Source organism: Danio aesculapii, chromosome 12, assembly GCF_903798145.1.
Source record: "Danio aesculapii chromosome 12, fDanAes4.1, whole genome shotgun sequence".
NCBI classification, from domain to species: domain Eukaryota; kingdom Metazoa; phylum Chordata; class Actinopteri; order Cypriniformes; family Danionidae; genus Danio; species Danio aesculapii.
The window spans coordinates 1,101,487-1,128,939 of record NC_079446.1 but is presented as its reverse complement, the minus strand read 5'-3'; the positions used below and the strand labels follow the sequence as shown (position 1 = coordinate 1,128,939).

At 33.8% G+C, this 27,453-nt stretch overlaps 1 protein-coding gene across 3 annotated transcripts in view; it reads left to right on the top strand.

Moving 5' to 3' along the window:
* The window catches only part of spag9b (sperm associated antigen 9b), an 84,577-nt gene that overhangs the window by 27,732 nt on the left and 29,392 nt on the right, over window positions 1-27,453 (top strand). Inside the window, exons 5-12 of one of the 3 annotated variants that reach the window (XM_056469740.1) lie at window positions 682-773; window positions 10,349-10,493; window positions 16,308-16,370; window positions 19,543-19,720; window positions 20,269-20,368; window positions 20,580-20,701; window positions 23,335-23,392; window positions 25,597-25,749. In XM_056469740.1, the coding sequence (XP_056325715.1) occupies window positions 682-773; window positions 10,349-10,493; window positions 16,308-16,370; window positions 19,543-19,720; window positions 20,269-20,368; window positions 20,580-20,701; window positions 23,335-23,392; window positions 25,597-25,749 (911 nt within the window). Of the gene's footprint in view, window positions 1-681; window positions 774-5,121; window positions 5,301-10,348; window positions 10,494-16,307; window positions 16,371-19,542; window positions 19,721-20,268; window positions 20,369-20,579; window positions 20,702-23,334; window positions 23,393-25,596; window positions 25,750-27,453 lie in introns of those variants that run through there. The other 2 variants (XM_056469742.1, XM_056469741.1) reach the window with 2 other exon arrangements.

Genomic DNA, 27,453 nt, shown 5'->3' with positions numbered 1-27,453 from the left:
CCACTGTTGATTTTAATGCATCACCTGATATTTATTAATGAGAGATTTTATGCATGCTTATGACAACTGTTATTAAGTCTTTGTCATGACAACTTGACGTTACCATCATAAATCTGTCATAAACATGATTGTTATTGTTATTGAGGCATTATAATTTTGTCATGCATATTTTTCTGATCATATTTTCAGTGGAACAAACTGTATTTGTCATTAAAATGTCTCATGGAAAAGCGTCATTACTCATTTTATCATTTAATAGGTATTATTAAGTATTATTAAGTCTTATTAATTTAATCATTTTATAAGAGCATCATTTATATTTAATAATATTTTAATGACAAGTTCAGCTTTGAGGACAAATAAAATAGTAATGATGCTGTTATAACATTCATGACACATTAATAATGGCTTCATGACGATCATGTTTATGACAGATTTATGACAAGTTTTGTTGTCTTGGTAACATCATGGTTGTGATGTATTTGTTTATGTTAAGTTGTCATAACAAACAATGTCATCTTTGCATTTAAAATGACATAACTGAGCAAATGAGAGTTGTCATAAGCATGCATAAAATCTCATTTACAGACCTGACATGTGTCATGAGTATATAGGTTTCATGACATGAACACCCCTTCAAGTAAAGTGTTACCAATGCATGATGCTTGTTTGCGTTTCTAGATGATCCACAGCTACATGGAGCACTTGGAGAGAGCAAAATACCAGCAGCAGATGTCAGAGACCACAGAAACCAGTCATCAGAGCAGAATAAGGTCAGCGTTTACCATGATTTCAGGAATACTGCGGTATATTATGTGTGTGTGCGTGTGTGTGCGTGTGTGTGTGTGTGTGTGTTTGTGTATGCACGTGTGAGTGAATATATGTTTTAGCGTGTGTGTTTGTTTTACTGTCTGTGTGTGTGTTGTAGAACATGTTAAATTTGCTTAATATTACTTTTTGCATTCATATATTTTCAGACTTTCTAAGTGAAATCTAGTCCGCGGTTCTGTGTGTGTTTTGCTGCACGCGTGCGGTCGGCTTGTCCATCTGCTCAGAGGATTATGGGATTATTTTAAAAACATTTGTGTCAAATGAGAGAGTTTAGGGGGGGAAATCGGTGCATTTCTGTTGATTTAATGCTTTTAGTGAGAGTATTTTCAGTAGTTTTGTTCATCATTATTTTGTTCTAAATGGAAATGAAAAACAATTTTATTTAATTTAAAAAACAACAACTCACATATATATATATATATATATATATATATATATATATATATATATATATATATATATATATATATATATATATATTATACTCTACTAGACTATACTAGACTATACTATACTAGACTAGACTAGACTAGACTAGACTAGACTAGACTAGACTAGACTGTACTATACTATACTATACTATACTATACTAGACTAGACTAGACTAGACTAGACTGTACTATACTATACTATACTAGACTAGACTAGACTAGACTGTACTATACTATACTATACTATACTAGACTAGACTAGACTGTACTATACTATACTATACTAGACTAGACTAGACTAGACTAGACTGTACTATACTATACTATACTATACTAGACTAGACTGTACTATACTATACTATACTATACTATACTATACTATACTATACTATACTAGACTAGACTAGACTAGAGTAGACTAGACTAGACTTTTCTTTACTATATTATACTATGCTAGACTAGACTGTGCCATACCATTCTATACTATACTATACTAGACTAGACTAGACTAGACTAGACTAGACTAGACTAGACTATACTATGCTAGACTAGACTATGCTATACCATTCTATACTAGACTAGACTAGACTATGCTATACCATTCTATACTATCTTATACTGTACTAGACTATACTATGCTAGACTAGACTATGCTATGCTATGCTATGCTATACTATACTATACTATACTATACTATACTATACTATACTATACTATACTATACTATACCATTCTATACTATACTATACTATACTAGACTAGACTAGACTATACCATTCTATACTATACTATACTATGCTATACTGTACTATATTGTACTATACTGTATTATACTAGACTAGACTAGACTATACCATTCTATACTATACTAGACTAGACTATACTGTACTATATTGTACTATACTGTACTATACTAGACTAGACTATGCTATACCATTCTATACTAGACTAGACTAGATTAGACTATGCTATACCATTCTATACTAGACTATACTAGACTAGACTAGGCTATACCATTCTATACTAGACTAGACTAGACTAGACTATACTATAGGCATGGGATGATATACGTTTTTTAAGGTATACCGCGTTTTGGAAAAGCCATGGTTTCAAAACAGTCAAAACTTTCTGCCATACCGTGCCGAAGGTATGTGTCAGATTTATTTTTTCTTGCTTTTAAGGACAACAGTATCTCCAGCAGAAAAGATATCCAAGGATGCCCTTTTAAATTGTAAAGAAATCTGAGTTTTTGAAACTAATAAAGACAGCAGAAGTCTATGATTCATTTGAATGATTCAGCCTGACATGTTTACTGCTAAAAAATATCTTAAATGTTTCTCAAATGAAAATATATTGTGTTCAAAGGGGAAAAAGTTTGAGTTTTTTACCCAGATATTTAAAAAGAATATGTTTTAGAGCAGTGAGCACAATACCGTGAAACCGTGATATTTATATCCAAGGTTATCACACCGTCAGAATCTTATACCGGCCCATGCCTGCTGTAGTATATAATTAACATCAATATTTTGAAGTAGCGTCTTTGTGTTTGGTTTTCTTTTTAGTTAATGGACTATATGCACAGCTAGTGTTTTTCAGCCAATGATGAACTTCCGGTGAAAGCTTTATGTGACTATTTTTATAAGGTTCCTTTTACAGCATCAATGTTGTAATGTAATAACAATACATTCAGTTAAATAGTCTTAAGCAAGACATTTTTCCTACAAAAACGTATAGTATCGGACTGCTGAGTGAAACACTGGTACCACCCTCCCTTCCTACTCCCCAAGAACTGTACTTATCCAAAGCGAGCAGGAGGGCTGCCAAAATCACTCTGGACCCCTCACACCCAGCACACTGCCTCTTTGAACTTTTACCCTCTGGTGGACGCTACAGAGCACTGCGCACCAGAACAGCCCGACACAGAAACAGTTTCTTCCCTCAGGCAATTCATCTCATGAACACTTGATGATAATAATTGTGGAACCAACATCACTACTGCTATACACTTTTATACACATATACACTTATTTAACCACACACTTTACATGCCAATTTGCACATAACAGCTTCTTGTATAACCTTGTATATAGTAATATAGCTGTACATACACTTGTCAATTTGCAGAAACTCCATTGAAAATACTGGGGTAGAATGAATTTCCATAGGCCTGGAAAAATATCATTTAATTCAGTGCTTCTTGTTTGGTCTGATACCGGCTTTATATCGTATCTCAGCCAGGATTTTGTATAGGATGACAATTAACCCGGAGCCTTGGGGATGGACTGAAGTTAAAAGTCTGTGTGCATGTACACCATTAGTAATTTATTACTTTTGTTTGGTATTTATGTGGTTTTTTTTTTGTAGATGTTGTAAATTAAATCTGTAAAAAATGAGAAATGCTGCTATTGTGACTTCCTAAAATAGTTAATATTTTGTTCTATTTTAATATTATTATTATTATTATTATTATTATTATTATTATTATTATTATTACAATTATTATTATTATTATTATTATTATTATTATTATTATTATTATTATTATTATCATTATTATTATCATTATTATTATATTATTATTATATTATTATTATTATTATTATTATTATCATTATTATTATATTATTATATTATTATTATTATTATTATTATTATATTATTTATATTATTATTATTATATTAATATTATTATATTATTATTATTATTATTATTATTATATTATATTATTATTATTATTATTATTATTATTATTATTATTATTATTATTATTATTATTATTAATATTATTATTATTATCATTATTATTATCATTATTATCATATTATTATTATCATATTATTATTATCATATTATTATTATTATTATTATTATCATTATTATTATTATTATTATCATTATTATTATTACTATTATTATTATTATTATTATTATTATCATTATTATTATATTATTATTATCATTATTATTATATTATTATTATTATTATTATTATTATTATTATTATTATCATTATTATTATATTATTATTATTATTATTATTATTATATTATTTATATTATTATTATTATATTAATATTATTATATTATTATTATTATATTATTATTATTATTAATATTATTATTATTATTATTATCATTATTATTATCATTATTATCATATTATTATTATCATATTATTATTATCATATTATTATTATTATTATTATTATCATTATTATTATTATTATCATTATTATTATTATTATTATTATTATTATTAATTTAATTGTATTTTTTTAATTAATGTAAATATTTAAAATATTTTTTAAATGACATTTAAAATGTTTATTTTGTAGTATTTCTATTTTAAGTTTACACGTTTATTAAGTTTACACATGTTATTACTTTTTTATTTAAAATAAAATATGAACTAAGTGTTTTTTTCCCTGTTAATGTTATTTTAATTTGATATTTTTCTTTATTTTTATTTGTAATATTTAACTTTTTTTTCCTTTAATATATTTTTCTCTTTATTTATTCATTTATTTATCCATTGAATTGTTTTAAATAGATTAAGCCATCCTCCCTAATCTGCATAGACACTTCCATTCCAACAACCAATCAGCTGTGTGAATGAGCCCGGAAAACGCATACATAATGAGCCTTCAGTTTCCTGCGTAAGAGCTGTTCATTAAGCAGCAGCAGAATCACAACAGCTCAGGCGCTGCGGTGTGTGTGTGTGTGTGATGTCAGAGCAGCCAGAGTCTGCAGTCACACACACACACAGAGAGAGAGAGAGCGAGTAAGTGAGCGGTGTGTGATGTCAGAGCAGTGAGAGTCTGCAGTGACACACACACACACAGTGAGTGAGCAGTGTGTGTGTGTGTGTCAGTCATGAGTCCGGGCTGCATGCTGCTGTGTGTGTTTGGTTTTGTTGGCGGAGCGGTGCTCATCAACTCAGCGCTGCTCGTCTCTCTGTCCGTCCTGCTGCTGGTGCATTACTCTGTCTCCAGCGGCCTGCCCGCCATCACACACACTCTGCAGACGCACACCAGCAGGTACAACACTCTCTCTGTCTCTCTCTCTCTCTGTCTCTCTCTCTCTCTGTGTGTGTGTTTGTGTTAGTCGAGTCTCTCTGTTTTCCTCCATGTTTTCTGATGATTTTACTCTGGTATTTGATCAGGTCTGTGTTGTATTTCGTGTGTGTGTATGAGAGAGCGAGAATGACAGATGTGTGTGTGTGTGTGTGTTAGCCTAGTTTGCTGTCATCTCTCTCTGCCTCTGTTTTCCTCCATGTTTTCTGATGCTGTGCTGTGATTTTACTCTGGTATTTGATCAGGTCTGTGTTGTATTTTGAAAGTGTGTGTTTGTGTGTGTGTGTGTGTGTGTGTGTAGTAAACATCAGCAGTGTTGTTGTGCGTCAGAGCTGCTCTCATTTAATGTCTCGGATGTGCTTTCAAAGATGTAGACAGACTTATTGTGTGTGTTGTTAGCAGTGTTTTACTACAGTAATGATATAATACAACCCGTACACTACCTGACAAAAGTCTTGTGGCCTATCCAAGTTTTAGGAACAACAAATGACTTCTAGTTGATCATTTGGTATCAGAAGTGTCTTATATGAACGGTAAAGGCCTCTAGATGAGGCTTATTTGAGCACAATAAAATCTGATCATGTCTTGATTTTGACTGATTTCATTAGGACAGTAAGGTCTGACTCTGCTTAGACTAAAGTCTGCTCACTGAAGCTTCAATAATGTCCAGTATAGAATATGTGGTCATGCTGCAGTGGAAACAGAATGAATATTGTGTCTGACTCCATCATGAGCTTGGAGGACTGCATCCATACATCTCTGCAATGACTTAAATCACTGATTAATAAAGTCATCTGGAATGGTGAAGAAAGCCTTCTTGCAGGACTCCCAGAGTTCATCAAGAGTCTTTGTGTTCATCTTCAACGCCTCCTCCTTCATCTTACCCCAGACGTGCTCAATAATGTTCATGTCTGGTGACTGGGCTGGCCAATCCTGGAGCAGCTTGTCCTTCTCTGCTTTCAGGAGCTTTGATGTGGAGGCTGAAGTATGAGGAGCGCTATCCTGCTGGAGAATTGTCCCTCTACTGTGGTTTGTAATGTAATGGGCAGCACAGATGTCTTGATACCTCAGGCTGTTGATGTTGATCATCCACTCTGCAGATCTCTCGCACGCCCCCATACTGAATGTAACCCCAAACCATGATTTCTCCTTCACCAGACTTGACTGATTTCTAAGAGAATCTTTGGTCCATTTGGTTCCAGTAGGTCTTCTGCAGTATGTGTGATGATTGGGATGCAGATCAACAGACTCTTTTCCAAACGATCAACTAGATTATTATTGGTTGCTCTTACAACTGGAATCGACGACAAGACTCTTGTCAGGTAGTGTAGAAGCAATAAACAATAGGAAAGCAATGTTTTAAACTAATATATTTCAAACGTTTCCTGCTTTTTGCTGGAAAAGTTTGCTGGAATTTCCTATCAAATAAATGCAGAACCTAAATATATTATTTTCACTTTTATTTCATTTTATTTTCATTTTAGACATCAGCAGTGTTGTTGTGCGTCAGAGCTGCTCTCATATGTCCTCCTATAATTGATCAGATGTGCTTTTTTTAGAGATGGCTTTATTATGTGGTTTCTATCTGTATTTGAACACTGAACACTGCTGATTTACATCACAGGAAAAAATCCAATTGTACTGTAGGTACGCTGTTGGGTTTTGTTTTGTTTAGTTTAGTTTTGCTTTGCGTTGTTTAATTCCACTCTGCTTTATGCTTTGTGTTTTGTTTTTTGTTTTGTTTCGTTTTTGTTTTTTTTGCATTTTATTTTGCTTTCTTTCATTTTGTTTTGTTTTGTTTTTGGGTTTGTTTCTGTTTGTTTTAGTCTTGTTTTGTTTTGCTTTGATTACTTTTGGATTTGTTTTGCTTTGTTTAATCTTTGTTTTGCTTTATTTTGATTTGCTTCGTTTTGTTTTGTTTTGCTTTGTTTTGATTTTTTTTAATAGATAGACAGACAGACAGACAGACAGACAGACAGACAGACAGACAGACAGACAGACAGACAGACAGACAGACAGACAGACAGACAGACAGACAGCCAACGGATGGATAGATGGATGGATAGATGGATGTATAGATGGATGTATAGATGGATAGATGGATAGATGGATGGATGGATGTATAGATGGATGGATAGATAGATAGATGGATAGATAGATGGATAGATGTATAGATGTATAGATGGATAGATAGATTTATAGATGGATGTATAGATGGATAGATAGATGGATAGATAGATGTATAGATGGATAGATAGATGGATGTATAGGTGGATGTATAGATGGATAGATAGATAGATGGATGGATAGATAGATGTATAGATGGATGGATAGATAGATAGATGGATGGATAGATGGATGTATAGATAGATGGATGGATAGATAGATGGATATATAGATATATAGATGGATGGATAGATGGATAGATAGATAGATGGATAGATGGATGAATAGATAGATAGATGGACAGACAGATGGATAGATAGATAGATAGATGGATGGATGGATGGATAGATAGATGGACGAATGTATAGATGTATAGATGGATAGATAGATAGATAGATGGATGGATGGATTGATTAATGGATGGATGGATGGATAGATAGATAGATGGACAGATGGATAGATAGATGGATAGATAGATAGATAGATGGAAAGATTGATGGATAGATGGACGGATGGATAGATAGATGGATGTATAAATGGATAGATAGATAGATGTATAGATGGATAGATAGATAGATAGATAGATGGATGGATGGATAGATAGAACGATGGATAGATGGGTGAAGTAATTTATGAATTGAACATTGGACCTGAAGTTCCACAGCTCAGATAAATCATGACCTTTACTGACAGATGTGTGTGTGTGTTCGCATTACATGTGCTCTGGTGTGTGTGTGCGTGTGTGTGCGTGTGTGTTTGCATTACATGTGCTCTGACGTGTGTGTGTGTGTGTGTGATTACACAAGCTGCAGTATTGATCAACACATCAAATCAAATGCACAGCGCTTCAGTTCTCCATCACAGCGTATCTGCGTTCATTCACACACTCATATTAGCACAGTTTCATCCTCAGGTTTGGTTGTGTTTCACACTGTGCCACACTCTTTCTGTACTGTACGCTTTGAGCTGAATAGACTGAACTGCGCTTGTGTGAGCAGAGAATGTGCCGTCAGCAGCTTCATCTGAATGCAGCTCTATGGAAACCAGCAACAGGAAGAGAGACGAGCTCAGAAAACAAAAGAAAAGTCCCATCAATCACGGCTGCTGTGCTAGAGGAGTTCTGCCTCTGAAAACCTAAACTCAAAATGTCTTTTAAATTAAAGGGGCAGTTCACTAAAATAGATTTTTCCTCATCGTTTATTCACATTTCAAGAAGTTCTAAAGTTCACCATCTTAGCAGGGGCACCAGAAAATTACAGTAAACAAACAGAATAAAAAATGTAGATAATCTGTAAAGAAAACAGTCATTTCTTGTTCCATAATTACAAGTTATTACTGTAATTTTACAGATTTTAATTGTATTTGTACAGGTTATTACTGCCATTTTACTAATTATTACTGTAAATATCTAATTACTGTAATTATACAGATAATTAATGTGATCATAATCATTATTACTGCAATTATACAGGTTATTACTTATTACTGTAATTATACAGATAATTAATGTGATCATAATCATTATTACTGCAATTATACAGGTTATTACTGTAATTATACAGATAATTAATGTGATCATAATCATTATTACTGCAATTATACAGGTTATTATTGTAATTATACAGATAATTAATGTGATCATAATCATTATTACTGCAATTATACAGGTTATTACTGTAATTATACAGATAATTAATGTGATCATAATCATTATTACTGCAATTATACAGGTTATTACTATAATTATACAGATTAATTAATGTGATTATAAGGATAATTACTGTAATTAAGAGAGCTGTTTATTCATTAGGGAAATTGACTGAACTGCAGTCTTGGTTTATCTGTTATTTCCCTATAATGCATAATTCTAGCCCTCTGGATGAGACAGTCTTACCTCTGTATTTAGCGACGATGTCTGTGGGTCTCACCATTCCAAATTAAAGCGCAGCAGTTCGCTAATATTGTACTATTGCTTATGGTCATGACAGCTGAGCGGGACTCTGAACCAATGAATCGATCTACAGGTGTGAAAGCACCCTAAATCATTTAGACTGAGCTCTGTCTTTAAAAACTGAAAGAGCACCGCTGATGATACGAACTAACTTCACTTCTGAATAAACATAAACAAAACCCACTGATCACACACACTTAGCAAATCTGTAGAGACTGGACAGTCAGCACCAACTGGAGCTGCGTCTTTATTAAAAGAAGACGAGCAGCAAATCCGGATTTCACCATTTCCAGATGCGGAAAGCTCTCGGGTAAAAATGTTCCTTACCTGCGTGTTAGCAGAGCACTGCGCTTTCATAGCGGCGAAATGAAAACAAAACCTTCGTTGGAGCACATTTATAAACACAACACTGGCGACCCGTGTCTCTGAACAATTCTTGTTCTTCCACTTGTTTTGGCAACACAATGTGGCGTCTATCTGCCGTCTGAACACTGTAAAAGAGGTCTTCAGAGGTCTTCAGAGCTGTCATGCACATTAATGAAGTTGCACCTGATTCACAATAGAGCGCGCTGATTGGTTTGGGCCAAGTCTTTGCCATGATTAATGCTGAAAGCTCAAATACGTCATGTTGCACTCGCCGGTTTACAGGCATCCATGCTGAAATTTAGGATCTGATCTCCGTGACGCAGCTTCAAAAAAAGTTTCAAACCGGAAGAATGAATTTGCTCATAATAACGCAAAAACAACCTATTTTTAACCTTTTTTTGTGAGATATACGTATCCTAATAGTGTTTTTAGCAGCGTGGGACACATATAGGACTGTCAACATCTCAAAACATGTGTTTTGGTGTTTCATGACCCTTTAAATCCTAACTGTGTGTGTTTCTGAACGCAGGAAGGAACGACCCGTCTCTCTGGGTATTTTCTCATTGCCGGGCAGTGATGTGATGAGTCCCGATGTGCACAGAGACGAGTCTCCAGGATCAGACACATGGAGATATAACAATCTCAGCCACCCTCGCTCCAACACCAGCCTCAAGGTGAGAAACGCAGCACGTTACTGTTTATTTACGTGAATGTTGGAAACCTGTAACCTTTGACATCCATTGTAGGTTAAACAAATGCTATGCAAGTCAATGGTTACAGGTTTGCGACATTTTTCTAAATATCTTCTTTTGTATTTAGCTGAATAAAGAAACTCGTAAAGGTTTTCGAATAAGTAGAGGGAGAGTAAGTGATGTTTTTTTTTTTGTGGTGCCTTTACAGTTGTCCTGAATCGGAGATGGCTGAGACTTTTTTTAGTATGTTATTGGACGCCATCTACTGGCCGGGTCTATGTAATGCACTGTTTTTAGCTAGTTTTTGTTTTTGCGGATATAGTTGAAGACAAAATTATTCATGCTCCTGTGAAGTCTTAAGGTTTCTTTTCACCAATCTTTCTAGTTTTAACACAACAAAGAAAAATGCACAGTATTTGTTTAGCATGTCTGGAATAAAAAGTATAAAAACTCAATATTACTTGATTTATTTTTTCGATTGGCTACAGAGCAAACACTGTTAAAAACTACTAAGGTCAATATTGTTATAATGTTAATAAATGTTTTTATTGGCTAAAAAACAAACTGCTGTTTAAAAACTACTACATTCAACATTATTATAATGTTAATAATTTTATTTCTTTATTTCTTTATTTTTGATTGGCTACAAAACAAACTGCTGTTTAAAAACTATTAAGGTCAATATTATTGTAATATTAATAAAAAAAATTTATTGGTTACAAAACAAACAAACCACTGTTCTAAAACTAATACTTTTAATATTATTATAATATTAACAATTTTTTTTTTTTTTTTTGATTGGCTACAAAACAAACTGCTGTTTAAAAACTACTAAGGCCAATATTTGTATATTATTATACAATATTATAATATTAATACTTTTCTGATTGGCTACAAAACAAACCACTGTTAAAAGCTACTAAGGTCAATATTATTATAATATTAATACGTTTTTTATTGGCTACAAAACAAACTAACCGCTGTTTAAAAACTACTACGTTCAATAGTATTATAATATACATTTTTTTAATTAATATTATTTTAAAAATGCTGTTTATTATTATTATTATTATTATTATTATTATTATTATTATTACTATTATTATATAAAAAAGTGAATTATTTTAGTACAAACCACTGTTAAAAACTACTAAGGTCAATATTATTATAATAATAATGTATTTATTTTTTGGATTGTCTACAGAACAAACCACTGTTATACTGTTTACCCTATTTACCCTAGTTAAGCCTTTAAATGTCACTTTAAGCTGAATACTAGTGTCTTACAAAATAACTTGTAAAATATTATGTGCTGTCATCAAAACAAAAACCCAAAACAAATCCGATAGAAATTGATCAGTCTTGTCTTCAACTGTATGTGAAAGCGAGAATCATTTTTGAATAATTTTATTTATTTAAATTGCAAAAGAGAAAGTTTCCGTTTTAGACTGCATTGTTGCTCTGTAAATGCAGCTTCAGAATTTATGAGTTTGTGAAATAAAGGTGAAGACGACACGGTCAGGAGAGAGTTTCTCCTTCTGAAAGGATGTTTCCAGAACGCATGTTAAAAAGCAGGAGGACGAATGAGTCTCTGTTGTGTCCAGCATGCTTAAACTGAGGCTGAGAGCCAGAAAACCCCCCTGGAGCAGTTCTCAGAGCTACAAAACGCCTGATTCGGGAACCTTCTGTTTCCCATAGAGATGCACAACCCCAGGCCCCCACATGAATATTCATGATAATGATGTAATCATTATTCCTCAAACTCTTCCTGCCATCCAACTGAAACTGAATATTGAGTAGGGGGCGGGGTTTATTTTTAATTTGGGTTAGCACGATGTTTTTGTTTTTGGTTTGAAGTAACATTATTCTGCTTCCCCCTTTGGCAGATTATTTAGCTTGTTTTAAGGAAAACCTCCCTTCATTCTGAAAACAAGACTATATTTTTTGCTTGTCTATAAAATCCTTCTTAATTTAAGAATTTTGAGATATTTGGACTAGAAACAAGACAAAAACTAAGGAAGAAAAGCATCTACATCCTAGAATAGACTGACCTTGAAGCCTGTGCTCTGATGCAGGAGTTTTTGGAGGATCACATTTCAGCTCTCAGAACCGCAGTGCTTACAGTGAAGGTCCTGTGATAGTTGCAAACAAACACTTTAAACACTGTTATTATTTGTTACTTGTTTTTCAGGCCAATGTTTGATTAAAGATGTAGAAATATAAAATAAATGATGACAAAATATAAAACCATTTTCAAAAACAACTATATATATATATATATATGAGCAATATCAGATGGTAACAGTGCAATTATGGCTGTAAATCGGCACTGGTGGGAGGCATGTGTGCTCTTACTGACCCACCAGTGCCGATATACAGCCATATTGCACTGCTATGAGTGGGATATTGTGTTTATACAACAGTTCAACATCAACGTGTATATAAAAAAGAAAATTTAACATGGAGAGTCTAAAAACACTTCTGTAAGAGGAACTACTTTCTTCCACTATTCATTCACATCTGCAGCTGACGTCAGAACAGCAGAAACCGCTGCTACTTCACCAGCGTCACTTTAGAGCTAGTGTTTGAGTGATTCTCTAGCGTAATGTCTAAAGTGATGACTAAACAGCTGATTTTGCTCACATTTTGAAGAGTTTAAGGCTGAACAGCATGAAATGCCATCAGTCTACAGAGATTTCCCAGTATTTCTCTGTTGCAGTCAGGCGATCACAATAATTAACCATGAAAAAGCCAAAGCAAAGCAAACACTGGCAGATTACTGTGGTATAAATACAGCACTATGACATACCAAAGGGAGAGATCGACTTAGAATGTCACTTACCTGATTTATAATGATTTGATCAGCTGTAGTTTGAAATTACGTTGAGTTTTCCTTCTTAAAGGACTTCTTATGCGGTCACTGTCGCCATCTTGTGGCAGAACATCAACCCTCTTTGCTCTGCTCAGTATGACAGGCTGATGGCTGCCGATGCGCTGAATCTCTGAAATGATAAATATTTAAAATAGGCTCTATCCTTATAAATAAACTGCACAGTTGCAATCTAAACAACCACATCCTCATCTAAAGAAGCCTCAAAAGTACATGATGTTGTCCAACAGCTGCAATATTTGTCAAGCTGTAGTGAGTTTATTGATCTGCTGTCACTCTGTGTGGGCGGAGTAATACACAAGAGTGAAGAGGCTGTACGAGTGCTGATATTGCAGAATATCACACGGCTATTAGCCAATCAGATTCGAGAACCAGACAGAACCGTTGTATGTATGTGTATGTATATATATATATATATTGCTAAATAAAATGTAAACATTGTACTTTCAATATTGCTTTTCTGACGATGCTGTTAATCTGAGCTCTACAAATAAGAAAAATAATATTAATAAATAACAAAATATTAATATTATTAATAATACTAATAATATAAATAATAATAGCTGTAATGGCAGTGATTCTAAGCTCCAGTGCTGTAAATGTTTGATCTGTGTGTCTCTGCGGGCTTTCATCAAAACTCTTTATATTTGCAAGATTCGTTATTATAAAACTGACGAGTCATCAGAGCTTCAGAAACACAACGGCTCCATTAGACGCACACTGTGGGCTGAAACAGATGTCCTTTGTGTGTGTGTGTGTGTGTGTGTGTGTGTGTGTGTGTGTGTGTGTGTGTGTGTGTGTGTGTGTGTGTGTGTGTGTGTGTGTGTGTGTGTGTGTGTGTGTGTGTGTGTGTGTGTGTGTGTGTGTGTGTGTGTGTGTGTTTGTGTGTGTGTGTGTGACTCTGCATTTCTCTGCATACAGTCTGTGCTGCTATCAGACTCTCCTCAGTTAAACACACACTGCCATGGTGACCCTTGTGAGCTGCAAAGCATCCTGCAAACTTGTGCGTGAGCGCATGTTTGTGAGAGAGAGAGACAGAGTGTGTGCGCGATAGAGGCCGAGTTTATATATGTGAGTGTGTGTAATACATAAAATATACAAATAATTTAATAATAATATATAAAATAATACAATTATAAGCTGTTTGTTCTCGCGGAGTAAAGCTGACAGGTTTATCAGCAGCTGTTGTGTAAGACTGAAGGCTTTATTCTGCCGTCTGGATGTACTTTATTCCACTTATTACAAGACTAATTGTCACAAAGCGTAAAAATTAGACACACAACATTGTTCTGAGCTGTAATAATTTATTAATACTTTAAACACAAAGCTGACTGAAACCAAAACAGAAAATTGTTGTCTATATTCACTGAGAAATGTGCAGAAACACTCGCGAGCCGGTGCTCATTTATGCTGAGCTCTGTATGACGTGTAAAGCATGTCGGTCCCTGTGCGTTAGTGGCTTGTTCATAACCCAATGGTTTTATTGAGCGCTTTAGTTCTTTTTTTTAGCCCTCGATCTGCAGGTGTAGCGCCGTGTGAAAGTCACATTAATAAAACATGTCATTATCCAAAAAGCTGGAGGGAACCGGCTTTACAATATACCACGCTTCAGCGTTAATCTCAGAAAAACAACAGCACTCACATTGGAAAATCATAATTATTCATGCAGTTCAGTGGAATCGCAGTAAACAAGTGACTATAGGACACCTACAGTGTTTATTCCTTTGATTATTTATTTATTGAACACTTTAGGGCCGGCCCTAACCAATTTGGCACCCTAGGCAAGATTTCAGGTGGCGTCCGGTCACATCGCAGTAAATTCCACTGCTAGCGTACAGATAAGAAACGTATTAGCTTTGTCTTCTCTTATTTAACAAAGCAATTGTACATTCAAAATACTTAGATAGATGTTTTTGCAACTGTGGGACTGAGAAACCTCAGCAGCACATGTCTGAAGACAGAAGAGGAAATTAAAATGCACGTCGAAGAAATACGCAGCGCTCATGCATTGTGAAACCTGATCTTATTTGAACTTAACATGCTATGAAGCAGAAAGGAGGGATGAAAAGTCAGGGAGGTAGGATTAGGCCTAAAATATAATGAGTCGGGTCTAAAAGACATCAGATACTTCTCATTCATTCACTCATTTTACTTTTTGGCTTAGTCTCTTTATTTAATCAGGGGTCGCCACAGCGGAATGAACCGTCAACTATTCCAGCCAATGTTATTGTTATTAGTTGTAGGCTTTGCACTATGCAGCTAAATGAATGCAGGCTTATTCCTTTCTGAAGTAATACCATAGATTTAAGACTAGTGGAAGTTACTGTTTTTCTTCCCTTATTTCTGGCGCCCCCCTGGATGTACGGCGCCCTTAGCATTTGCCTATGTTTGGTGTGTTTGACTATTATAAACACACACACTGGGTCATTTGCAGTCTGCTGTGTTTGACTATTATAAACACACACACACACTGGGTCATCTGCTATTTGGTGTATGTTTGGTGTGTTTGACTGATATAAACACACACTTTCGGATGTTAAACCAAGGTCATCAATAATCCCATGGCACTTCTGGTGAAGAGAGAGCATCCTGGCTAAATTCCCTGCATCAGCCCTTACCCATCATCACCCCCATCCACTGAACTGGCTCTATCACTGTCTCTCCACTCCACCTATAGCTGGTGTGTGGTTGTCCTGTGGCTGCCGTCGCATCATCCAAGCGGAGCTGCACACTGGTCTTGGTGTGGAGAGACCCCCCCTCCCCCCTCATGATTGTGAAGCGCTTTGGGTGTATGGCCATACATGATAAATGCGGTATATGGGTATATACACTGGGTCATCTGCTGTTTGGTGTGTGTTTGACTATTTTAAACACACTCTGGGTCATCTGTGTTTGTCTGTGGTCAGCTGGAGGCGGAGGGTAAGAGCCGTCTGGAGAATCTGGAGTCCCAATGGAGCGTCTCCAGTCAGGTAGAGCGTCTGATACAGGGCTGCACCATACTGCGGAAATGCTTTGCCTTATTTTATTTAATTTTATATATGTTATATTCATTTTTTTGGACAAATAAGGCAAAATTATTTGACCTGTGAAATTTTAATTCCTTTTAAAATGTTTCCCAAGAAATGTTTCAATGTACTTTTGTCCCCCCACAGTATTTCCTATTATATTTGTCTTTCTCAGAAAGTCTTATTTCTGTTTGTTTGGGTAAAATAAAAGCAGTTTTAGGGTCAATAATAAATCAATAAATCAATGAAAGAATGAAAAACTGTTGTGGTTAATATTATTAGCCCCCTTAAGAAACGTCTACAGAACAAACCAATAACTTATGAACCTAGTTAACCCTTTAAATGTCACTTTAAGCTGAAAACTAGTCTAATATTATGTGCTGTCATCATGGCAAAGAGAAAATAAATCAGTGATTAGAGATGAGTTATTAATGAGCTATTAAGTTTAGTAATGTGCACTTGGGAAATATTTTTAAAAAGATTAAAAATGGGTTAATTTTGACTTCATCTAATTTAAATGAAATTCACACTAACCCATATATATTTAGATTCTGATTGGCTGTTTTACTCCATTAGTTTTTAATTTCAGCCAATAGCAGAACAGAACCGACTAGGGAGGCAGGGCTGAAAATGACACATAATTTGGATCAACCTCCTATGCAAGTTAAAACATAAATAAATGAATGCATGCTCCTATATGTCAAATACTACAATCGCACTACTGTAGCAATATTTTCCTCAATATATCGTGCAGCCCTGTTCTGATAGTCCTGCCGTTCTCATACGCAGTGCTGTGTAGTGTGTGTGTGCTGACTTTGGAGGCAATAGTGAAGCTTTTCTTTGCATTTTTAGTCCACAAACTGCTGCCTGCAACCACTTACTGACATGTAAACAAGAGAGAAAAAGACAAAGCAATGGTCCAATGTCAGATGGTTCTGGTTGCAATCAGCATCTGTGTGATCTGTGTCAATGCTTGCAGTTTCACTTGCAATATTCCGGGTTATATCAATCATTTTATATGGCTTTTGAATCATTTCTGAAGCTGAAATGGGTTTTTAATGCTTCAGGTTTGATTTTGTCTAATAAATTCTGGTAAACAATAACCTGGAATATTTCTAAGATGGTAGTAATATCTTATTATGTCTTAATAGTTGTATTTGTTAGACAACTAAGTTTTATTTGTGTAGTTTTTCTGTCTGTTTTTGACTCTATTTCTCTCTTTTCTGTCATTATTGGAGTTGTGATATACAAAATAGACACTTAATAATCTTAATTGTGTGTCTTTCTGTATCAATGCACTATTCAAAATTTGGATTTGTGCATTTTAAGTGCAGTTGTGCAGTTTTTTCAAGTCTTCTGCTCGCCAGTGTTGCATTAATCTGTTAAATAAATGCAGAAAAAAATAGTAAAATGTTTTTACAGTTCAAATATTCTGCTTTAAATAAAACTTTATGATGAAATGTATTTTATTTCTGTGATGTAAAGCTGATTATTTTGCATATTTGGTGCCTCTTGATCCTTCAAATATCATATTAATATGATCATATGATCATCAAGAAGCCTTTTTTATTGCACTGTAAAATATTAAATGTTTTTAAATATTAAAAAGTCACGACAGTAAATGTTTTTGTGTGACTTTAATTTAGTTTAATAATTTTATTTAATCAGTTCAACAATATTAATATTCTTAATTTGACTCGATAAAAATGTATGCAGCCTTTTTATTTCACAGTGTATAATTCATGGTGAAAATATGTGAACTAATTCATATTTACACATAATATTTTTCATTGTTTGGGATTATTTGATTGATATTTGATAAGTTAAACGATCTATAGAACTTATCGATAATGCTTATGCCTAACCCAAACTTTTGAGCAGTAATGCATATTTTTGTGTGTGAATAACTGCATACCAATAGTTAGGTTTATATCATTTGTTTATTATGCATAGACTGATTAAAATCTGCATGCAGCATGGTTGTAGCATGGTGTGCAGAGCTGTTTCTGGAGATGAATTATTGTATTAGTTCATACGTTCATAATTTTGACAGTCTCGATTAGCACATATGTGTGGTGTGTGGTCTGTTTATTAATATAGAGTTGAATGTAAATCAAAATGTCCAAAGTGCTGTTTACCAGAGAGAATATATAAACAATACTTTTAATAACTAATTTGATGACGACAGTACATAATGTTTTACTAATTTTGCAAGATACCAGTATTCAGATTTTTAAAAATTTTTCTTTTTATTTAAAGGCTTAACCAGGTTATTTAGGCAAGTCATTGACAACAGTGGTTTGCTCTGTAGCCAATCAAAAATATATAAAATATTCTTAAGGGGGCTAATAATATTGACCATAGCAGTTCTTCCTTTTTTTTTTATAAATAAATACGGGATTTTTATTTATTTATTTCATTTTTATTTTATTTAGATTTTGTTTGTTATTTTTAATAATTTTTTTTATTTTATTTCATTTTATTTAGATTTAATTTAATTTTTAATTTAATTTAATTTAATAAATTTTTTTTATTGTTTTTATTTAATTTATATTTTGTTTTATTTTATTTTTATTTTATTTATAGTTTACTTTATTTATTTTTTATTAAATTTTTGATTTTATTTAATTTATATTTTATTTTATTTTTTATTAGATTTTCTTTATTTGTATTTTTTTTATTTAATTTAGATTTAATTAGTTTTATTTTATTTTAAATAAATTTTTTATTTTATTTTGCTATTTTAAATTTTTAATTTAATTTAATTTAGATTTTGTTTTATTTTATATTACTTTTATTTTATTTGTTTTTATTTAATTTTTATGATTAAATTTGTATTTTATTTTTTTATATTTTTCATTGTATTTTTTTATATTTGATTTGATTTTAATTAGATTTTTTATTTGTTTAATTTTTTTATCTAGATTTTATTTGATTTCATTCAATTTCTATTAGATTTCATTCGATTTTAATCCAAACTATAAGAAATAAAACTTTTTTCAGTAATTACTAACATTATACAAACATCTTCTTGCGCTGTTAAACATCACTTGGCAAATATTTTGGGAAAAAATGCTCAAATTAATAATTTAGTCTTCCATGTTTATCATATTTAATGTGAATGTGTGTGTTTCAGGATGAGCTGTCTGGTGTGGGTGGAGGCGAGTGTAAATCCAGCACTGAACCCGCTTCACATGCAGTGCCGGAGGAGACCGAGGGGTTAAACCCAAATCTGGACTCCAGCAGCAATAAACCAGACAACAGCAAAAACATCGGCGTTCAGGGAGACGCGGCTTCAGAAACACAGGCCACAGGTCAGTACTCATTCACCAGCAATGTGAGTCAGGTCTGCATGCTGTCAGTGTGAGTGTGTGCTTCATCCTTCTGTCAGTCTATGTCGCTACTGTTCATCTAAAACTCCACATCTAGAATCCTCTTAGTCTATGCTGACATTATCTTCAGCAGCTCAAACACTCTAATGGCTAATGGACAGACGGCTGCTTCTCACTCAGGGCTGCTGTTTATGCTAATGAGATGGAGAGATGAGCACTAGTGGGCGGGGCTTTCCCCCTCTGATGACATGTATAAAGAGAGAATGTCAATCAAAGTGTTTCCTTCATCAAGTTTGATTATAACAAATACAATTAATTCTTGTTGAGCATTAGAGGCTGGAGATATTCACACACTGCTGACACACAGCTGGGTTTAAACCCCCTATAGAAGTGATTTTTGCATAATAGGTGCTCTATTTTTGTGTAGATTTTTGTGTATATGTTCAAAGTGACTAAGTTTAAATATTGCAACTTGAAAGTGCTTAAGTTTGACTGTATAAATGGTGTAAGATGTTTTTGTGTGTGTTCAGGAGCTGATCAGGGCATGAATGGCGAGCGGTCAGAGGTGCAGGCCATCATTGAGTCCACACCTGAGCTGGACATGGAGCTGAGCGGATGCAAAGGCTCCAGGTACATCAGCGTCACTCACTCACTGTTACACATGGAGCAGTGAACCGGTGGAAAAACAATGACAGAAATAAGTGACAAACTAATCAGACACCAAACTAATGCAGATACAATTGCATCTGGAGTTTATACACAGTAAATGAGTCTCTGAGGACTTTGAGGACAACACAAAACCTGAACTGAAATGTCCTCATCGTCATCTATTTCTGTCTAGCACTCCCACTAAAGGCATCGAGAACATGGCGTTTGACCGTAACACAGACTCTCTGTTCGAGGAGCTCTCATCCGCAGGAAATGACCTCATCGGGGATGTTGACGAAGGAGCCGACCTGCTGGGTAAGATTACACACTTATTTACACACACTTAAAGGGATAGTTCACGCAGAAATGAAAATTCTGTCATTTCCTCACCCTTTACTCATTTCATAGAGTTTCTTTCCTCTGTTGAACACTCACTAAAGGAGATATTTTGAAGATTGCTGATAACCGAGTACCATTGACTTCCATAGCATTTGTTTTTTTTCTACTGTGGATATCAATGGTTACAGGTTTCCAACATTTTTTAAAGTATCTTCTTTTGTGTTTAATAGAATAAAGATACTCTTGAAGGTTTACAACCACTTAAGAGAGAATTAAATGCTAAGTTTTGGAAGAACTATCTCTTTAAATATGCTAATTAGGCAATCATTGTTTCTGTAGCAAATAGAAAAAATGTATACATATTTACTGTAGTTGTTCTTACATTTTTATTAAGAATAATTGTAATAATTTAGCTAATTATTCAGCTAAACTAAAAGAAATAAGACTCTCTAGAAGTAAAATATAACCGGAAAGTGGACTTTAAAATAAAGCATCACCAACAATATGTCAAATAAACAGACGATATCATGTTTTCTATTAATTGTCACAAAACTAAAGCAATAAACAGTCCTGTCTGGTAAAACTATGTACATTTAGAATTGTTTTGTGTCCAAATAGTGCTAATAGTGCTAGGTTTGTTAAATATTCAGAGCTGGTTATATATCATTTATAAGTGATATAGATGTGGACTGTGTATATAATATCTTTTTGTATACTTTTTATGTTTAATTGCTAAATACTGAGTGTATATATGCGGATAATTTTAGCGGATAATTATAAGTAATAACAAGGCAAATTTTAATTTGTTCATATATGTTATATTATTGTTATACAGTTGAAGTCAAGATTATTAGCCCCCCTGTTTATTTTTCCCCCCAATTTCTGTTTAACAGAGAGCAGATTTCTTCAACACATTTCTAATCATAACAGTGTTAATAACTCATCTCTAATAACTGATTTATTTTATCTTTGTCATGATAACAGTAAATAATATTAGACTAGATATTCTTCAAGACACTTCTATACAGCTTAAACTGACATTTAAAGGCTTAACTAGGTTAATTAGGTTAACTAGGCAGGTTAGGGTAATTAGGCAAGTTATTGTATAATGATGGTTTGTTCTGCAGACCAGTGTTTCCCAACCCTGTTCCTGAAGGCACACCAACAGTCCACATTTTCAACCTCTCCCTAATCAAACACACCTGAATCAACTCATCAGAAGATTAGAAGAGACTCCAACACCTGAAGTTAATGGGTCAGAAAAGGGAGACATCCAAAATATGTACTGTTGGTGTGCCTCCAGGAACAGGGTTGGGAAACACTGCTGTAGACTATCGAAAAAAATATATAGCTTAAAGGGGCTAATAATATTGACCTTAAAGTGTTTTTTGAAAAACTAAGAACTGCTTTTATTCTAGCCGAAATATAACAAATAAGACTTTCTCCAGAAGAAAAAATATTATAGGAAATACTGTGAAAATTTCCTTGCTCTGTTAAACATCATTTGGGAAATATTAAAAAAAGAAAAAAAAATTCATGGGGGGAGAATTAATTCTGATTTCAACTGTGCGGATGTATATATATATATATATATTGTCATATTATACACCAAAATTTGAACTAAAATTGAATTAGGAAGTTGGAAATAGATTGTCAGATGTGCATATTTAAGCGTGTGCGAGTTTGTGTGTGTGTGTGACTATTTCCCTTTGTGTCATTGTCAGTCATCAGTCTCTTTTCTTCATGGTCTTGTTTATATTCTTTATTCTTCACTTTATTCTTTCCTCCATGTTTATGGCGCTTCATTTGTGGCTTGTCTTTCCCCAGACGAGTTTTCTGGTGTGTATGTTTGCTCTTCTCTCTTTTCTTTTTCTTTTGTCCTGTTATTGTTATTCACAATATTCTCTTTAGGTGCATTGAGGCTAGTATCTAATGTGACTTGTTTGATTTGTTTATGACTACTAAATAAAATTAAATAAAAGGAAAACAGTTTACAGAATTAAATTAAGGCTTATTTTTTAGAAAGCACTCTTTGCTGCATTTTAAAGTCTTTATTTCAAATTTGGTCATGTTTTTATTTTGACACCTTTATTTTAATATGTCAACACAAGTTTCCATAAATAAATGTCTGACTCCTCCCCCTTCCAATCAGCCAATCACTGTGTGCGTAGTTAATGAGCATGATGACATCATCCACTGCAGCAAGCTCAACCCCGTCCCCACTCTCAGCTTAAGACTTCTCTCTATATTCCTTAATAAGAGTTCATTTTTGAACAGATTTTAGGAGAAAACTGTGAGTTAAACAATTTTGGATGGATTTTTTAAATGTTTTGATGACAATAAAGGCATGTAGGAGAGTATTTGTGATAGTTGTAATGTATTGTCCTTTTATTTGCTTTTAAAATTCTCTGACCCTTACTTTTGTCTACTGTTTCTTCTTTCTTTCTTTTTTGTTTTGTTTGCATGGCAATGTTAGATCTTAATCTCTTTGGTAAGAACCATTTCTTAATATTTTTCATAAACAGTGGAATCCGCTTGGCAGGGTTTTCAGAGGTGTGTGTTTGGGTTTAATGTGCATCAAAGTGCTGTAAATGTGTTCTGTGTTGCAGGAATGGGCCGTGAAGTCGAACACCTGATCCATGAAAACACACAGCTGCTGGAGACAAAGTAAGTCATGATGTGTTGTTCAGTCCAGAAATCCGGCATGGATACTGTACTTCTGCTGCCATCTGGTGTTGTAAAGAAAATACAGCAGACACCAGACTCCAGGGGTCCATTCTTCGTCTGTGGATTACTCAGTTAGCTGGATTTGGTTATTGATGATTCGTCACGATCCAGGATCGTTTCGTCCTTCAAAACTGATCCGAGAGTTGCTGTCATAGCAACAGTTCTGGTAGCTCAAACCTGCTTAGGAGCAGGGTTATTTCATATAAACAGGATTAGATCAGCTCATTTCAAGGAAAGATAATACTGAAGGTATGTACCGAACGCTGTTTTTTTTCTTACAGTAGTAATCTATAGATTATATACACATGGTAAAATAGTAAAAATTTAAGTTTATATACACACATTTATAGTTTATAATAATTAATATAATTCAATATTAAATAATTAATAATATTTATGTTTGTATACATATAGGTTTAAATATATAAAAAACATAAATAAAACTTATGCAATCTGCACTACAAAATAAAAGTACAAAAACAGGGTGGTTCTCCCCAAGGGGATCAAAGAGAACATTTATTAATATGTTTGTTTTTTTTTATACAAATGTGCACTATTATAGGGACCAATCCAGCTCTAGTGCAATTTCTGTATGATAATAGACGTGCACAATATTCAACTGTTTGTTTGTTTGTTTGTTTGTTTTTTATAAAGGAATAATAATTTATGCAGTTATGCATGATTTGACAGCTAATATAACAGTGATTTGATGCTTTGTAAAAGTTGCAGACACCTTTACCAATATTAAAATGCTTTTTTGATGCTAAATTAATTTAATTTCGCCGATTAAGAAATTAAAATAGGCCTAGGCTACTATAATAAAGAAAATCTGGTCTAAAATGTAAAACTAAATAAAATGCTAAATACTCTTAACACATGAAAGTGTGAAGCCTGCAACCCACAACAAATGTGGAAAGTTATTGCGTGTCATATTTACCAAACCATTTACTACGAATCTTATATAATATTAATCAGATGATGTCATTATGCTGCTGTGCCGTCAGCCAATCGTTGCATTTCTGATCATGATTTTGAGGATTGATAGATCTGTCTTTCACAACACACGCAGCGATCTCGGATCAGTTCATCCATGCATTGTAATCTGATTCGCCAACTTAGTTGAAGAACCAAATTAGCCAGAGATCAGTTATCAAGATTAATAGATCCAGGATCTGCCAAATCAGCTTAGATCATTTAAGCGAGGTATGAAGAACAGACCCCAGCTCTCATTTGAAGACTGCCGAAATGTTTACATTTTTTCATCTCATGCAAAAACAAACCAAATATGTAAGCGTTCTGAAATAAAGATGCAATTAAGTTATAATAAAGCCTCGTTTTCTGCAAAATTGAGATAGTTTAGCTTAGTTTAGTTATTATAGTTTAGATAGTTTAGTTATTTATACAGAAAATTTTTTTAAAGGCATTTTAAGTATAAACTCGAACAAGAATTAATAATTAGTTATTTTGCTAGCTCCCCCACTGACAAACGATTGAATTTTCACAATGTTTTGAAACCGCGATGACGTAACGAAGCTCTGTTTACTGAAATCATGTGACCTTGCTAATTTGACATGCGCTCTGAAGTACTGAATAAAAACTTAAGATTTGTAAAGCTTCATGAAGCGGTCATCATTAGTGTTTTGATGAAGTGCAAAGAAAAGTGCTGAAAACTTTGCATAAACATAAAAAAATGCTTTGCTTTTAGAGTTTTTGTCTCATTTCTGTAGTCAAAATATGTACAAATCTCTTAAATCAAGCAGCATTTTTAGACCAGAAAAAATATTGTCTTGTTTTTAGAAATAAAATGTAAAAATTAAGCAAGTTTTATCTTAAAACAAGCTGAATAATCTCCCAATGGGGTAAGCAAAATAACCTAATATCAAAGTGAAAACAAGATTATTTTGCTTACCCCATTGGGAGATTATTTACCTTTTTTTAAAGTAAATTTTGACTCATTTCTCGAAACAAGACAATGTTTTATTTTTTACTTGTTCAGAAAATGTTTCTTCATTTCAGAATTTTAATATATTTTTTTATTTATATTTTTTAATCTAGAAACGACACCAAAGCGCTAAATAAGAAAAGGGTTTTGTTGTCATTAATCCTCCTCCTGAAAGCTTCATGTGTGTGTGTGTTTGATGCAGGAACGCTCTGAATGTGGTGAAAAACGATCTGATCGCTCGAGTGGATGAGCTGGTGTGTGAGAAAGACGTCCTTCAGGGAGAGATGGAGGTCCTGAAACAGACGAAAGACAAACTGGAGGAGAGGAACAAAGAGCTGGAGGACGAGCTCAAGAAGTCTGTCACTTAACACACACACACACACACTCATTATTAAAGAGACGGCTCACCCAAAAATGAAAACTCTATCATAATTTACTCACTCATAAAAGCATCATGTGTTTCTTTCTTCTGTTGAACTCTAAAGAAGATATTTTGGAGAATGTTGGAGACCTGTAACCATCGACTGAGTTCACCCATGTAGGAAAATGTTCTGTTACTTTACTCACCCACAGGTCATCCGTGATGTAGGTGACTTTTCTTCGTGAGTAGATGATCGAAGCAGATTTTGAGCTGAATCTGTGCTGCTTGGTGCTTCATCTAATAGCAGTGAATGGTGACCGGTTTTTTAGATTTAATAAAATGCATACAAACAGTCCAAATCAATAGCCGCCACGGCTCCTGAGGTCTTGTGAAGCCAAACAGTCCATTCGCATAAGAAATTGACCATTATTTAGAATATTATTAGCTTTAATTAGAGTGTCCGCCAATCCTTAATAAGTCTTAAATCCCATAGTATAAAAATAATCCTTAATTAGTCTTAAAATGTCTTAAATAAATGTTTCAGAGGTCTAAAAATGCGATCAGACCGACGCCGTAAAGTAAAATCTGCATTAATCTCTTCTACTATCGCCACACAGAGCAACATAGGCAGAAGCAAAGTTCATTTAGATATAAGTTGGCAGAACTTAATAAAATAGACGCTCATGGGGAATTTGTTAACGTAATTAACGTTTGCTGGGATTTCGCTTAGATAAACAGAGGTCGCTGAGATTTCGCTCTATAATGGCTTATAACAGCGGCGTCTTTGCAAATTCTGTACTATAAAATTGGTCTTAAATTTAATTCTTTGTGTTATTAAAAAGGTCTTAAATCTAACTCTCAGAATCCTGCAGATACCCTGTTTATTCCATAGCCTGGTCAAACAGATTTAGGAGCATGTGTGAATGACATCAAAAGTGACTGAACTACATTCGCACTGATCTGTTTGACCAGGCTGTAGATTAAATCTAATAATATTGTGAATATTGTTCAATTTCTTACACAGAGTGATCATTTTGCTTCACAAGAACTCAGTTTGGACTCGTTTGTATGCGTTTATTTTGAATCTAATAAACCGGTCACCATTTACTGCCATTATGTGAAGCACCAAGCAGCACAGACTCAGCTCAAAATCTGCTGTAATGTTCTACTGAAGGAAAAAAGTCTCCTACATCTTGGTTGACTTGAGTAGATTAGCAGGAAATGTTCATTTTGTGGATGAACTATCCCTTTAAATCTCATAGCATTCGTTTTTTATGGCAGTCAATGGTTACAGGATTCCAACATTCTTCAAAATATCTTCTTTAGTGTTCAACAGAAACTCATAAAGGTTTGGAGCCACGTAAGAGAAAGTAAAAAATGAGTGCGTTTTAATTTTTGGGTGAAATATCCCTTTAAAATCCGTATAAAATCGAAATTCACAATGTTTATATTTGTTTATATTTATAATATTAGTGAATAATTCATCCCAGCTTTTTACTTATTTTGGTAATCTACTATTAAAGTCTGAGCATTTGGATTCCATGTTTGAAGTGATGCTCCTTCTGTTGACGTCAATCTGTGGGTTTCCATAGCAGCTGTATATTAGTATCCTTAGCCACACCCCTCTTGCTGTTCATTTTCTATGAGGGAATAATATGTAAAAAAGACATCTTCTGCTTAATATTCATTTTCAGTTGG